General features: G+C 42.6%; 1 protein-coding gene across 1 annotated transcript in view; it reads left to right on the plus strand.

Annotated features, from left to right (window-relative positions):
• Positions 1–4815: 4815 nt before the first annotated feature.
• The window catches only part of FAM180A (family with sequence similarity 180 member A), a 75571-nt gene continuing 63478 nt past the window's right edge, over positions 4816–16908 (plus strand). Inside the window, exon 1 of the mRNA XM_072999940.2 lies at positions 4816–5027. Coding sequence (XP_072856041.1) covers positions 4946–5027 — 82 coding nt within the window. The 5' untranslated portion in view covers positions 4816–4945. The remainder of the gene's footprint in view (positions 5028–16908) is intronic.

Below are 16908 nucleotides of genomic sequence, written 5' to 3' on the forward strand. Positions count from 1 at the left end.
ACTACCTTCCACCCCCCATTTTTTCACTTCTGCTTAATTCTTGTGTTTCTTCATTTTTCCATATCTCTCTGTCTCTCCTCTCCACTTCTGTTCACTATCTCATTCTTTACTACCCCCGTATCTTTGTTTTCTATTTTCTTCTACTGTATCTCTAACATGTCTTTGAATTGGCTTGTGGGGGGAGGGGTTGGCTATTGCTTTGGAAAATGGGTATCTCACCACATAATTAAAGGTAGTGCACCACCTCTCCTGGCTACAGATGACTGGCAAACATTGTACAATGTGTGTTGCAGGGTTTCCATTGTGCCTCCAGTTGCACAAAGATGGGATCCAGCATAATTTCCACAGAACTCTGAGTACAGATATTTACACTGTGCGGTTGTGACTGCCCCATGGGTTTCTGGCCATAGGGACTTACTTATGAATTCATATACAAAGGGTGGCACTATAAAGAACTGTACTGAAGAAGCAAATGTATCTGACATGGTAATCATCTCCAGAATTCTTCACTCTTATCTTACAATATTGGCTTTACCATCTCAGTTCCCATGGAAATGAGACATCCAGTTCAGAAAGAATAATGCTTAGCACTTGTTTATAAGCAGTGCTCTCTGAAGTGATGAAGAACGTGTGTTTGACATAACACGTACTTTTCTTTACCATTGTAGTTTGCATTTTGTGTGCTTTTTGATGAGGCGTCGGAAGGTAAACATGGACTTACCTCTGAGGAAATCTCATTGTCAGAGAGAAAACATGTTAATTTCTGTGGATGTATTTTCCCCTTACTACCCAGCTTGACTTTCAGAAAGGCTCATTGGTTTAAGCAGTTCTCCTTGGGCCATTTCGAACCATGCCCTGCAGTCTCATTTTTAAAGCTTCTCCTGAGCTCCAGAAGAAAAAGTCTCAGATATCAGGGTCTTTGAATTCCCTCAAAGTTTTCACTCAAGCTTGTGGTTTGCAAAGAATTTCCAAGGAAAGCTGAGTGTTTTGCTCAGAGGTTCCTGGCCATGTGACCTGCCATTGGCCAAAAGCTATCTCAGCCACGCAAGCAAGGGGTGAGTCAAGGTTAGCATAGCAATGTGTATTGCCTTGTATTATGTCTGTCTACTATTTTCTTTTTCTTAGAGAGCTAAGCAATGAAAATGAGAAGGGAGGGATTTTTTCCCCCCTCCGAGCTGAGGTCACCACCACATCACAAGGGAAACACACAAAAGACATGGGATTTTAAAAGCTGCTTAGCTTCATCAAAAGACCTGCCTTGCCTTCCGATGTGAAATGTTCAGGAGACATTGTTTTGGCTGAGATGAAATGCAATGACTTGTCCTGACTAAGTACATAAGCAGAAGGCTGATTTGAAGTCAAATGCGTTCCAAGCAGGAATTCCTTAAGATCTGCTACTTCCTTGAAAACCCTTTGGAAAAGCCAGTCATTCAAAGCTAAATCTGGACCAATGCACACAAGACTAATGCATGCACATATTTTCTTTGTTAAGGAATAACATATGGCCATCAAGCAAACAAGCATGGGCTTATCCCTGGAATCTAGGCTAGGTCAACTCAGCTTATTTTCTGAACAGTTACAAATGGAGCTCATGGTCTGTTTATGGGCTCCTTGCTGGCATAGAATTGACCGTCAGAATGCTAATCAAACCAGAAAGCCTTGGGAAAAACATGAGTGCTTCTAGGGAAAGAGACCTGAACATTGCAAGCATCCATCTCCCAACTTCAGAGGAACAATCCTTTTTAAGGGGTCATTGCTCAGGGGTATGGCCTATACTTTCAAACAGAATGAAGAAGGTTCCGGAGAGAATCATTGGCCTGGCCAGCAAAAAGATGAGATAGCAGATGTGAGGTGAGACTTTCTGACAGAGACCTGGAACAACTGTGGGCAGCTGGAATAGGTGAAGAGGTACTCAGAGCTTGGCAAAGTTACTCTTTGCAGTGCTGTTCCCAAAATCCTCCAGAGAGTCTGGGAAATGTTGAGATATGTAGTCCAAAAATGAATGGCTCTGGGGCTGGAACTAGCTATTTTGGGCAAGGAGCCCCATCTTCGACCTATTCCTTCTTAGGTCATAGACGTGAGCCCATTCTCCCACTGGAAAAGAAGAAGTGTGGTGTGTTCCTAGAAAACAAAACGAAAATGTGTGCGTTCATAAATGAAAAATTTAAAAAGGAGGGATGAAGGGAGGGAACAGGCCTGGGAGCCTTTTCTTTATTTATTTTCCTAACACTCAGTGTTAGAGGCATGTCTAGGTTTTGCAGACTTCAGAAACAACCTAGCAACAGACCTGAATGACTCCAGTCTCTACATATAAGGTAGATTTCTATACTGACTTCTATCATGCTTGCTTTGTTGTCCGTGGTTTGGCTTGAAGGACACACAGCATTTCTCCTCGTTATTTTGAAACAAAAGGCACACTGTCTCGCAGACACCACTAAGAAATGGCCGGGTGTCTTCTGAGAAACAGACTAGATGCAAATGTAAAAAGGCGCCCTTTGGTTTCTTCCTGGCCTTGCTTTGACTTCATTCCTGTTAATGCTCTCTCCCATTCCAGGCTTCAACCTGTCATCAAGACCAATTTTTGGTTTAGGAAGTGATGGGGTCACTGTGAAGACTGGCCCATTCCTTTTCATTCCTGACCTGCAGCCTTGTTTGTGGGGCTTTCTAATTGGAAGTAAGACATAACAGCCAGGAAGCCATAACCCTACTCCTGCCTCTTCTCAACTGCCTCCAATCCAGTACGAAGGGTGGTTTCCTCTTCAATTAATTTGGAGCAAAAGCCGAACTGCAGTGGTTCTAAGTTCTCTTCCGTTCCTTCTGCCGCCTGTCAGTCTGCCTGTCACTCAATTCCTCGGCAGATGGAAAAGCCACAGGGGTTGGAATGAAATTATTTTTAATGAGCCCTGACACATCCTGATCAAGTCTGTTCTTCTTAACCGGGGTTAAGTGTCAGCGCGACGCCGTCCCGTACGCCAGATTTTGTCAGAAAGAGAAATAAAAACAAATAAGAGCAGCCTTGTGTCCTTTCTGCGTGGGCCTCTTTCAAATGGTCTATTCTGCAAAACAGGGATGCGGGCAAGTAGGAAGTGAGCGGACATGGAACAATGGCTCCCATTCATTGTGATCTCCCAGCCGCAGCAACAATGGCTCAGCCTTACAGAGCGTGCACTGCTAGCCAAGCAGGAAAACAGGGAGAGAGAGAAATCACTGACACCATGAGAGTCAGTTGTGTGGACAGCTTCGATGATGGATTCGACAAATGAATGCCAGATCACTACCAATGATGACACTATTAGGATCAAATTAGACCAGGGTTGGTTTAACCTCCAGAGGACCATGGCCCTGCATTTACCCGTCCCTGAGCTCTGAAAGACCACACCTGCTCCTGGCATACTTTTTGGGTGTGGTGTGTGCATATGAGCCCTTGGCAGGCATATGAGCCCTTGGCAGCCCTTGGCAGGCCACTCCTGAAGGGGATGACCTAGACAGCATGTTGTTAGAAGCTGACAGCAAGTTAGCATTGTAACAAGGGAATTCCTGTCCAGTGTCATGCCTGAGCAGCTGAACTCAAAAATGAAGCCTGTGCTGATGTCCCAAAGGCCAATCACCGAACCCAACAAGCTAATTTGCAAGTTATGTGAAGTTACAAAGTTTTTTGCTATGACAATCAGACATCGTTCAGCTCCTCAAAGGATCCTTGCTTCTAGAGGTGTGCAGCCTGCATTCTCTAGTTTGACCTTAGACATGACAGCTAAATGAAACCTCTACATTTTGAGACAATGGACATGTGGACCTCATATACGGAGAACAAACAGCTCTGGAAAAAGGTTGCCTTCATGCTGATCTTGGAAGCTTCCAAGCAACAGCCCATCAGACACACAATGCTAGCCTAGACAACAGCTGAGAAAAGTGCATTCTGTGAGCCATACATATCCCCATGGCCCTCATGGGTGCCAAATGTCACATTTTTACAAGACTGAGAGTATATTACAGGCCCACAAGAGCCTCCCTAATTCCCTGAATGAAGAGGAAACTTTGTGTGAGGCCATGCCTGAGAGAGGAGCTAGCAGTCAAAGTAGATGACATTGAGCCAGAAGGACTTGGAGTCAAGTATATTCATATGTTGCTAATAATCCATACTGTCCTGGATGAGTGGGTTGCATGAAAACTGCAGTTTAAGAGTAGGAGGCATGAAAATGGGTGAAAAAACAGTTTGCGTTCAAGTAGACCTGCTGTGGTGGTGTTCAGCAGATGTAGGACTGGGTTCATTTTCCTGCTCCATCCTAAAGTGTGCTAGGTGTCCTTGAGCCAGTACTACTTGGCTTTTCAGTCTAACACAAGGCTGTTGTGACAATAAAAGAGAACAGTCTCCTATAAACTATTCCAAACTCCATCAAAGAAGAAATAGAATACAATGACTCAGTATTCTTTGCTGCTACCACTCCTGGAAATGCCAGGACTGGGCTCAAGTGTCCTGTTCCTGGAAAAGGATCATGATCTGGCTCTTGTTGTTTCTTTGTGTTGCTGCAAAACTCATGCAGCTACAAAGCTTCAGCAGGAATGCTAATTGAAGGTATAGTGAAAGAATCTCTTTGTTCATTCTGCTTTCTCCAAGGCTAATTCCTATATGTGGCAGAAGACTCCTAGATCCAGCTTGTCATGGGTTTGGAGATAGCATAGCTTCTGACAACCATGTAATAGAGGGGTTACAAATGCCAAAAAACCCCAACCAGCTTGGCTGACTGGAATTCCTTCATTCCTTCCTTCCTTCCCTCCCAGTAACCCATGCTATCTAGAGTGTCCCGGGAGCTGTAGTAAAAAAAGTCCAAACAAACAACTATTCTAAGTTGGGCCATTTTAATACACATCTGCACAGTCAAAATTCACCTGACCATCCAGCTTGGGAAGATGATGAAGATGACTAAATTATTTGGAACATTCTAGGATGAGCTGTCTCACCATGACTCCTTCAGCCACCTTCACTGGATTCTCCAGACATTTTACCAAATGGTTAGATGCATACTATGGTAAGTTACATGTCACTAAACCTTTGTGTATGTGTTGGCCATGGGCTGGTGGGATCTTGCCTGCAGAAGAGTCCTTTCCCACTCCAAAATAGGCCTAGCACTGTGACCCAATGTTTTATCATAAGTAGCAGTATTCGGTGGGGGAGGAAGAGATAATCACGCAGCATCGTCTGTTCCAGGCTAGAGGCTTAAAATATGAATTGGCCTTGATCTTGGTTCCAGAACAAAGAATGTGTCTGTGATCATGAGTAATAATTTAGTACTGTTAATTGTACTGTTTGTGTGTAAGATTTGAAGGAATTAGCAAACTGCAATTTGAAATATTGTCTTGGAGAGCTGTACTTTGTTTTAAGAACACAGGAAAACCAATTTATTCATTCACTTCTCAGGTAATTATAGTTTCTCATCTTTTTTGGTTTGAGGCTTCTAGTTATATTTGATATGTACACAATCGACAAGGTAATGAAGAATTTCCTTTTCCCTTTTTGATGTGCTCAAACCTCTTCCCACCTTGGATGCATCCTGACTGTCAGAAGGAGTAGGGAAAAGAGAAAGAATACTATATATGACAAGGGTCCACCTCTTTTAGGGGCTCATTAGAAGTGACTTTGACTCTGTATCTAGAAGCAGTGCACCCTTAAGATGAAAAAAAGTGTCTGTTGATGTTAACAGAGGGTTACCTCAATCTGCATTTGACAAACCAGTTTGCTTTTGTTTTGCATTTGTAATGGCCTTCTCAGCTCACAACCTCTGTCTTAGACTTCAGGCCATGGCACAGGGTGCCAAAAGATAGGAGGGAGGAAGATTAGTTAAATGAGAAGAACAGAGGAAGGGAAGTGCCTCCATCTACCTCAGGTAAAACGTTTCTAGAGTGAGACTGCAAGGTGTACCTTTGAGTGGAAGGAGGATTGAGCATGCCTCTACCCCACAAATCTCCATGCCTTTAAATCCCCCACTCCTTTCCGTCTACCCTACTTTTCAGCTCCCTGCAGTTGTTCCCTGTGATTTTCCTGCTGTCATGTCTAGTTAGGCCTTTCCTGCCAGATGTTCTCAAGGCCTCTGCTTTCTCCTATCAGCCAGAAGCTGATTAGCATTCCTTCAAAACTATCCAACCCTAATTTGAGTGAAAGACATTTGATTCTGGCCTGCTACATACTTCTAAGTGATACCAAAGTTCCTTGAATTCTGCGTATCCTTTTTTGTTTTCCTCTCCTTCATTAGTGTGGTCCCACAGTATTCTTGGCTTGATGGGAATAATGTCTTCTGACAGGGTTTCAGGATTATAACTCTTGTAACTTTTAGGAAAAGAGAAATGGCAGTGATATGGGATAAATTGTCAGTTAGTTTAAAAATGTGTAGCTATTTCTCTTCCCCTTTCTTTCTTCAGTTTTCATCATTGGCATTTTCCTAATCTCCCGAGATTGCCCTTCACTTTCCCCAGACAGCTCTCTGCCCTTCTTCTCTGGAAACCTTCCCACCCTCCCAGTTCATATTATTTTAAACATTTCAGCCAACATTCAGTTCTTAAAAAAATGATGAATGAAGGCCTAAAGATGAAGCTGAAACTTCTTCTCTCTCCCCCAGTATATGATGTGATTTTTCATTTCTGTCCTGAGTTTTAGATGGCATTTAGTGATGGCTCTCCACTAAATCACAAGGGCTGAATGAAAAAGAACGCGTTTCAAAAAAGTAAAACTTTTTCATAAGGACCAAAACCAGCCTTACCACTGGGTACAGTCAGGTGGCCACTGCAGGCAGCAGATGTAGGCTGTCATGAAAGGGCATGATAGCTCTCCTCCAGGAATGAAAAGCCATTACATGATGAGGTGGGGAAGGCACCATTTGACACAGGGTCTCAGTTAGTGGAAGGTCTCAAGTGACCCTGTATGGAGCACCTAAATCTATTGATCAAATTGTTGTTCCTGGAAGTGACATATTATTTATAACAAGTGGTTCCCAACATTGGATCCCTGGATGTTCTCAGACTAAAACTTCCGGAAATCTTCTCCACTAGCCGTGCTGGCCAGGATTTCTGGGAGTTACAGTCCAAGAACTTCTGGGGACCCGACGTTGGGAGCCATTGGTCTATCATATGTATCAAGAGTAGTATCAGCGCAATGCCAATATCTTATCTCTCACTAACTTGGGTGCCACTAGAGGAAAAACAAAACCCTCTCTTTCCCCAAGAAGGGTGTTTGTTATGTTTACAGAATTCTATTTTAAAATTTATTGTGCTAACTGGCAGTTTTGGACCAGCCAGAACCCCAACAAGCTTATGTTCTTGGCATCCGGATAATGAAAGAAAGTAACTAGTGCCTTAGAAGGCCGATTGTATAAATGACTGGCAGAGATGAATTTTTAAATTATACAGCAAAAGGAAATTACTCTCACATGCTGGAGTCCCCCAGTTCCAGCTGGGTGTAGGCCTTTGAGGAGCAGTGCTTCATGGATAACTAGTCCTTCCTCCCACAATAGAGGGACTACCATCAATGGGGCAAACCAAAGGGTTTTTTTGTTCCTTAGTCTTCCTGTGTCGAAATTGGCCATGAGAAATAGAAGGCAATACCCTCCCCCCCCCCGCCTTCCAGGGATGGAAAACTGTTACAAGCTGAGATGGCACAAATCCTATGTTTGCCCAGGCCATTTTGCTGTCCTTTCGATATGGTAAGCCAGTCTCAGAACAATAGTTCTGTAAATACCGGATGCAACACAGAGTGTCTCGCGATTCTCATGGCTCCTGCTAAGCTAGTAACAGGACGCTCATGAAATGGCACACAAATGTGTTTTATTGAACATATTTCCAATCCAACACATTTATCATTTATGGTAAGGTGGTGGGAAGAGAATTAGGAGAAACTCTGAATGTTTAAAGTTACTGTTAGCATGCTATTAGTTTGCTGATGGATCGTCCAACAGATAAACAGGAAATGACATGTTGCATTTTTTTACAGGAAGGCAGAGGGATTGAGGGAGAGTGGAGTCTTAATGATTGTTATGAAAACGTTTTGCCCCACCTGGGTTACTCCAGTGTGTCAGGGACTGCCATGGGGGCAGGAGATTTCTTTGAGGAAACAACTAAAGTTCTTATGAGTCTCGGTTGACAGGGTTGGCTTCATCATCAGGCAACATGAGATGCATGCCCCAAGCTATGAACATGGGGTGTGTGTGCAACGAGTGCTCTCCAACTGTTTTGTCTGAATGATATCCACTCCCAGAAATTCCCTTCTATCATCATCATCATCAATTTTATTATTATTATTATTATTATTATTATTATTATTATTATTATTATTATTATTATTATTATTATTATTATTATTATTATTATTATTATTATTATTATTATTATTAATTGGACTTATATCCTGCCTATCTAGTGGCAAACCACTACTCTGAACAGCTTACAGAGGAGCATATAGGACAACACTGAACACAAAATATTGCTTACAAATAAGTGAATAACAAATCAGGAAGTACAGAGCTATGTGGTCTGCCCAGGTCATGCCAGTTCCATTAAATTGTTGAGATTTTGATATGAAAATGTATTAAATATTAATGTTGTATAGTTAAATGTAAAATGGCTGATTTTACCTGAGTCATTGCACTGATTGTATTCAGGTGTGAATATCAAGGATTAAGACTTAATGTTGTACAGCTGTGGTACATGATGAAACTTTGTGTAACAGAAAATGAAGTAATGTATTTTCTGATTGTTCACAGAACTGGACCTAAGTCGTGTGTAAAATAAACATCTTTATCTGATGTAAGTCAGATCACTTCATGTCCATGTTATGCTGCCAGAGGAATGTCTAATCTCTATGTATATATATAATAGACTAAGTTGTTGGCTTTACTCTCTCAGTGTCATAGTGTCATAAGTATCTCTGCTAACCAGTATCTCTTTACTCTGCTGATGTTATGAGAATAAACGTTGTTATCAAAATTCACAACAAAAATGAATTCTGCTAAACTGCCCCCCGCCCTGCAAAACTAGTTTCAGATTATGTGGGAGACACTGTACATGGAAGAACATCACATCTTGGTTTTGGTTTTTTTTTACCTCGGGCAGCAAAATGTCTTGAGCAAGAACTGCTGGCTAAAGAGATTAACAGAATGAGAGTTATGAATGGAAAGTGAAGCTGAGGGAGGGGAGATTAAAACAACAAGAAAGACAGTAGAACATGCAGCGTCAGCCCTTGGCATCTTCCAGAGCCAGAGAAGGTGAAGTCCTACGACTGGGCTGGGAGGACTGCCCTTGAGCTGGTCCACAAGCTGGCCATGGGCAAGAGTATGTCGGAGGCTGAGATTACAGCTATATCTCGGGCCACCAGCCGAGGACTCAACAGTCAGATAGATTTGCCTGAGAGAGTTTTTATACTCAGCTGAGGCTGACTCATCTATTAGAGTCTATTCACCAGTTTCAATGTTGTTTAGAGACTGACCTTAAATTAAAGACCTCTGTGTTCTCCTTCCTTCCTCAAAGCAAAAAAGCAAAGCACGCTGCTTATATACCACCCCATAGCACTTAAAGCACCCTCTGGGCAGTTTACAATTTAATTATGTGGAGTACACATTGCCCCTCCCCCCCACAGCAAGCTTGGTATTCAATTCACCAACCTCAGAAAGATGGAAGGCTGAACATCAAGCCAACTACCTGGGATTGAACCTGGGTTGTGATTAGAGTGTTAGCTGCAGTACTGCAGTTTAACTACAGTACTATGCCATAAGGCTCCCCTATTCCCACAGTTAAATCCGAGTGAATTCCCCCCCCCCGGTCTTTTGTTCTCCCTACATTTTTGCCCCGCTGCCTCCTTTCAGGAAATGTGCAGGCGGGTGAATCGGAAGTACCAAACACAATACTGGTGCTTTGCAATTCTCCTTCCTCATCCCTCCCTCAGTTGAATCCAGTTCCATAGTCTTTCACCCCACCCTCCCAGCACAAGAAGTTTCAAGAAGAAAAGTGAATTGATTCTCTTTGCATTTGCAGCTTTCCTCTGGCACTCCAATGAAAGCCAGTTGTCTTCGTTATGGAACTACCCTGCTCTTCACAGTCTATTGCTCTCACACATTCCGAGAAATTGAAAGGAGGACACCTTCTTTAGGATCAGGGAGGTGCTATTTCAATGATCCACCATGCTCTGCAGAATGTTGTGTCAGAGAATTGTGGGAAATTGGTCAGTAGCACTGTGCTAGTGACCACATTATGGAGGGGGGGGTCCATAGGAAGGCATTGGACTCTCCTTTTCATTGCTTCCGCATTTCCCTATTGTGCAGAATTTGGGTGAGCATCTCTCTGCAGGATGTGACAATGTGATCAGCAAGTGCAGGCTGGGCTTCCCCTCATATAGCACTAATCACAGGATGAATAATGCCCTGAGGGCTTCTGTTGCATATTACTCCATCCATTTTGAAATTTGGCAGCTGTCCTAGGCAAAGAGAGACGGGTAATTTATCTACTGATCTTACAATATGTGGCTGGAGGAGTTTGAAAGCTGACCTTTCTGTATTAAGTTTGCATCCCACATTCTGACACACATGGTGTTCATGTTGTGTGTTTAGTCGTTTAGTCGTGTCCGACTCTTCGTGACCCCATGGACCAGAGCACGCCAGGCCCTCCTGTCTTCTACTGCCTCCCGGAGTTGTGTCAGGTTCATGTTGGTTGCTTCGCAGACACTGTCCAGCCATCTCATCCTCGGTCGTCCCCTTCTCCTCTTGCCATCACACCTTCCTAACATCAAGGTTTTTTCCAAGGACTCTTTTCTTCTCATGAGATGGCCAAAGTACTGGAGCCTCAGCTTCAGGATCTGTCCTTCCAGTGAGCACTCAGGGTTGATTTCCTTTAGAATTGATATGTTCTCTTTGCAGTCCAGGGGATTCTCAAGAGCCTCCTCCAGCACCACAATTCAAAGGCATCAATTCTTCGGCGGTCTGCTTTCTTTATGGTCCAGCTCTCACTTCCATACATCACAACAGGGAAAACCATAGCTTTGACTATTCGGACTTTTGTTGGCAAGGTGATGTCTCTGCTTTTCAAGATGCTGTCAAGATTTGTCATCGCTTTCCTCCCAAGAAGAAGGCGTCTTTTAATTTCAGGGCTGCTGTCTCCATCTGCAGTGATCATGGAGCCCAGGAAGATAAAATTTGACACTGCCTCCATATCTTCCCCTTCTATTTGCCAGGAGGTGATGGGACCAGTGGCCATGATCTTAGTTTTTTTGATGTTGAGTTTCAGACCATTTTTTGCACTCTCCTCTTTCACTCTCATTACAAGGTTCTTTAATTCCTCCTCACTTTCTGCCATCAGAGTGGTATCATCTGCATATCGGAGGTTGTTGATATTTCTTCCGGCAATCTTAATTCCGGCTTGGGTTTCTTCCAGTCCAGCCTTCCGCATGATGTATTCTGCATATAAGTTAAATAAGCTGGGGGACAATATACAGCCTTGCCGTACTCCTTTCCCAATTTTGAACCACTCAGTTGTTCCATGACCAGTTCTAACTGTTGCTTCCTGTCCCACATATAGGTTTCTCAGGAGACAGATAAAGTGGTCAGGCACTCCCATTTCTTTAAGAACTTGCCATAGTTTGTTGTGGTCCACACAGTCAAAGGCTTTCGCATAGTCAATGAAGCAGAAGTAGATATTTTTCTGGAACTCTCTGGCTTTCTCCATAATCCAGCGCAAGTTAGCAATTTGGTCTCGAGTTCCTCTGCCTCTTCGGAATCCAGCTTGTACTTCTGGGAGTTCTCGGTCCACATACTGCTGAAGCCTACCTTGCAGGATTTTGAGCATAACCTTGCTAGCGTGCGAAATGAGTGCAATTGTTCGGTAGTTGGAGCATTCTTTGGCACTGCCTTTCTTTGGGATTGGAATGTAGACTGATCTTTTCCAATCCTCTGGCCACTGTTGGGTTTTCCAAACTTGCTGGCATATTGAATGTAGCACCTTAACAGCATCATCTTTCAAGATTTTAAATAGTTCAACTGGGATGCCATCACCTCCACTGGCCTTGTTGTTAGCCAGGCTTTCTAAGGCCCACTTGACTTCACTCTCCAGGATGTCTGGCTCAAGGTCAGCAACTACATTGTCTGGGTTGTCCGGGATATCCAAATCTTTCTGATATAATTCCTCTGTGTATTCTTGCCACCTCTTCTTGACGTCTTCTGCTTCTGTTAGGTCCCTCCCATTTTTGTCTTTTATCATGTTCATCTTTGCGCAAAATGTTCCTCTAATATCTCCAATTTTCCTGAACAGCTCTCTGGTCTTTCCTTTTCTGTTATCTTCCTCTATTTCTTTGCATTGTTCATTTAAGAAGGCCCTCTTGTCTCTCCTTGCTATTCTTTGGAAGTCTGCATTCAATTTTCTGTAACTTTCCCTATCTCCCTTGCATTTTGTTTCCCTTCTCCTCTCTGCTATTTCTAAGGCCTCGTTGGACAGCCACTTTGCTTTCTTGCATTTCCTTTTCTTTGGGAGGGTTTTCGTTGCTGCCTCCTGGACAATGTTACGAGCCTCTATCCAAAGTTCTTCAGGCACTCTGTCCACCAAATCTAGTTCCTTAAATCTGTTCTTTACTTCATGTTACTAACTTATTTTTAGATGTATAAATAGCAATTCTGTACTTTGAGGCTTTCCAAAGTGGTTCACAGCACAAAATACACAACAAACAACTACTGTTTTAAGGACTAGAAAAGAGCTAGGCTGGGTAGCCTTGGGCAAGCTGCAGACTCCCAGGGCACCATCAGAAGAAGGAAAGGGTAAACCACTTCTGAGTGCTGTATAGTTGGAAAAAGCTGGAAAGGTCATCGTAAGTCAGAAACAATTGAACAGCACACTTTAAAAAAAATACCACTGAGCATAATTAAGGATATTTCTGAATAAGTGATCGTGGAGTACAATCACAAAGAAATTATTCTGGTTCTTTGTGATTGTACTCCATATATTTATAGAACAAAATATTCATATTCTATAGCCAGAATCCTATTAGTGTTACATAAGGTTTGCATAACTTGTTATGGCTAATCGCAGCTAATTGCCAAGGTGGTTGGTTGACATGGCATGCCTGGTCATGTAGTTGATTGTTCAACTGACACATGACTCAGCCCCTCATCAATTAGCTGTGATCAGCCACAGTGAATTATATAAACCTTATGCAAATTCCACCAGAAGTCCAATCTATATATAAAAATCATAGTTGACATGTGTGTGTGTGCAGTATTTATTGTACAAGGGCAAATATGATTAGGTAGGTAGGTAGGTAGGTAGCTAGCTAGGTAGGTAGGTAGGTAGGTTTCAAAAACCTAGATGTCCATTTGACAGTTGAATGACATCTTGTTTGAATAACAAGAACAATTTAAGACCAGATCTCTCTGAAATTTCATTCTGAAATCTTATTACTTTTACCTTAGTAGATCTCACTAGAGTAGATCTATTAATCAATGGACATTTGGTGAGTCAATTCTTCTGTAACGGTCATTGTTCCAAACCGGCCCACTTTTGTTGCGAGATCCTATACTAGTGCACAAGAAAAGGTTCCTCTCAAATGGTTTTTTAAAGGCAAGCTTACTCAGGACATTGTCTTGAGTGTGAGTCCTTTATAATAACAATCAGCTTAATTACTTAAGTGTGTGGGGTGGGAGGGACCAGCCTGTAAAGTAACCTGACACTTGAAGAGTTGCATGTTAGAATTTTGTAATATGGTCTAGATTTGGGCTGCATTCTTTTTATTTTCCTTTGCCCTGCTTTTCAGCTTCAGTTTCATTTGTGTTCTCTACAGAGCCAGCAATAAGGAAGCATATTTATTTGCCCGAAGTAAGCATGTGTTTATTCTGCAGTTATTTTGATGAGTAGGACAGGGCTAAGTGCTTATTGCTAAAAGATGAAATAAAGTAATAAATTAAAGTGATCTGGGAAAAATATCTGACCTAACTTATCTTTTGTTTGTTCGCAAAAAAAAAATCTGACCTAAGTTATCTTTTGTTTGTTCGCAACCATAGTATTTTTTCTTCTTTTTCTTGACTATTTTAATGCAAAGCTTCACAACAGTAACACAAAGAATTAAACAGCTTCTGAACAATGGCACTTTTCACAAAATCCTTCAAGAAGCTGGAAAATTGCATGGGTCCCCTTATCAGGAGAAAGGCGGCATATAAATAAAACAAATAATAATGATACGAAGTGCTCAACTTGAAGAAGCCAAACCGAAAGGCTTAAAAAGATAAATGCAACTCCACAAAAGTATGCTTTAACAGAAGAGATTGGTGGAGGAAAGGTCATAACATGAAGAAAGGAAAGGAAGTATTTTGAACTCATTCATGTTGGACATCAAAGATAGCCTTTGGGTTAAGTTAACACACTCTCTGTATGGAGAAGGAGGAGTGGATTCACTTTTTCTACCTGCCCCTGGCCTGGCCTTTACACCCTCGCCATGGTGGAAAGGCAGAATGATTTGAATTATGAGCTTCTGTCCACACTCCACCTAGTAGAATGACTGCCCCACCTAATGGAAAAGCTGATTGTACAGGGGCTGTGGTTGCTCCCATTAAGCCACCACATATGAGAATTATTGCATGTATAGATTCCAGAGAATGCATATCTTTGCCCTGCAATCAACCAGAATAATAGATGTGCTTCATTTTTTTTCTTACACAGAGGTAAGTAAACAAGGAAGGACCACATTGTGTTTCTCCTAAAGACCTCCTCCAAGAACAGGCTGTCTGCTTTGCCAGAGAAACCCTCCGTAAAAACTTCCCTGTTTTTTCTCTCCTTACATTAAGATCTGTAATGGGCTACTTGAGCCATGCCAATCATAAGCCTGCCTGACTAAGCTTATCACTCTTTATGCCCCCACAAAAAGAAAGATTGTACCTTACTGGTGATTTAGACTCTCTGCAGCCTAACTGACAAGCCTTTTCCCTTTAGCCTTCCAAAGACACATTTATGGCCAGCTTTGAGCACAGGAATAAGAATAATTCACAACTTATTCTTTACCAGACTAAATGCAGAGCTATGTTTAAAATGATCATTTGAGCTTCAAATTAGCATCTATTATGTTTATCATGCAACTATGTAAAATATGTGCTTCACCAAGGAGAGGTCCCATTATATTGCAATTACTACATGTTGAATTTCAGCACCACTTCAAACTAGGTAAAGGTAAAGGTAAAGGTTCCCCTTGACAATTTTTGTCCAGTCGTGTTCGACTCTAGGGGGCGGTGCTCATCCCCGTTTCCAAGCCATAGAGCCAGCGTTTGTCCGAAGACAATCTTCCGTGGTCACATGGCCAGTGCGACTTAGACACGGAACGCTGTTACCTTCCCACCGAGGTGGTCCCTATTTATCTACTTGCATTTGCATGCTTTCGAACCGCTAGGTTGGCGGGAACTGGGACAAGCGACGGGCGCTCACTCCGTCATGTGGATTCGATCTTATGACTGCTTGGTCTTCTGACCCTGCAGTACAGGCTTCTGCGGTTTAGCCCACAGCGCCACCACGTCCCTTACCACTTCAAACTACAATATTCAATTTCCCCTTGTTATGAAAATTTCAGACCAGATACCCCGAATGTATCTGTACAGGGCACAACTGTACAGATAGGAACTGAGGGTCCTTTCCTTTGGGGGTCCCCTGAGACCAATTACATTTGTTGACTGCCTTACGGCAACCATGCAGATTTATGGGGTTAGCAAGTTGTACAACTTGTGCAGGACGGCAAGACATACAGTAGCCGTACAAAAGGCTCTGTCACATCCGAGCATTTCGACAGCAAGAGACTTCTTACTTGCTGTTCCTCTTGCAATCTACTCCTGCTCCAGTTCTAGGATGCCAAAGATGTCTTTGCTGCATGGTATGGGTGGCTCTCAAGGGAAGACTATTGCTCTGGGATCCTAGAACATGGCTCAAAGCCTTACTGACTCAGCTCCTTTACCATTTGCCCAAGCTGAAGTTCAAAGAGCCGTATTCTCACCAGTTTCTTTTTTACTTTCAGTGTTGTTGTTTTTTAGCACCTCCTGTGGTAGGTAGTTCACTCTTGGGAACCACTGCTCTAGACAGCACATTAAAAACACTCACAGACCCATAACCCCTCTCTCAGCTTAGTTGGTCACCCCAGGCAACTGCTCAGCTCCTCTAGCCCAACCAGATCATCTTTTATACACCACGTGGACTACTGAGATCTTCAGAGGAGATTTTTATTGGTCACTCTGTAGCCAATAGAATGTCACCACATAATGTCTCAAAAGCTTGCCTGCTCGGTATTCGCATTCCATTCTCTGGAGCATCCTTTAACATGCAGTTCAAGCAGGAGAAACTGTGGCATGTTTACAACACCTTCTGAAAATCCATTTGCTTACCCAGTTTTCCGTACCTCATAATGACTCTGGCATTGCTTTGTTTTATTTCTGACACTTTGTTACCACATCACATTATTAGATGGGCTTTTCCTTTTCCTGGTTTGTGTGCCAATTTAGCTGGATACCTCCCAGAAGCAGTTTTCTCCCTTGCACATCTGCCTATGTAACATCACAAGGGTGTGCCATCAACTTGGTACCGACTTATAGCGACCCTATAAGGAAAGTGAGATATTTAAGGTTTTTACCAGTTCCACCCTCCCCTAGTGAGTTTCCATGGCTGAGCGGGGATTCAAACCCTCTTCTCCAGAGTCCTAGTCCATCATTCTGTCCACTACACCACACTGATTATCTTCGACATCATGATGGAACACATTTTAATCACGAGAAGACTGCCTCTTACCAGCTGCTTAATGGTCCAGGGCAGACAATCTGGATTTTGTCGGAAAGGCTTCTAGCCCTCTGCCATTCTATAATGGCAAAAAATTTGATATTATTTCTCAGTTTAGAAATAAAGCACTGGTTTATTAATTACCTA

This window comes from Pogona vitticeps, chromosome 5, assembly GCF_051106095.1.
Source record: "Pogona vitticeps strain Pit_001003342236 chromosome 5, PviZW2.1, whole genome shotgun sequence".
NCBI classification, from domain to species: Eukaryota; Metazoa; Chordata; class Lepidosauria; order Squamata; family Agamidae; genus Pogona; species Pogona vitticeps.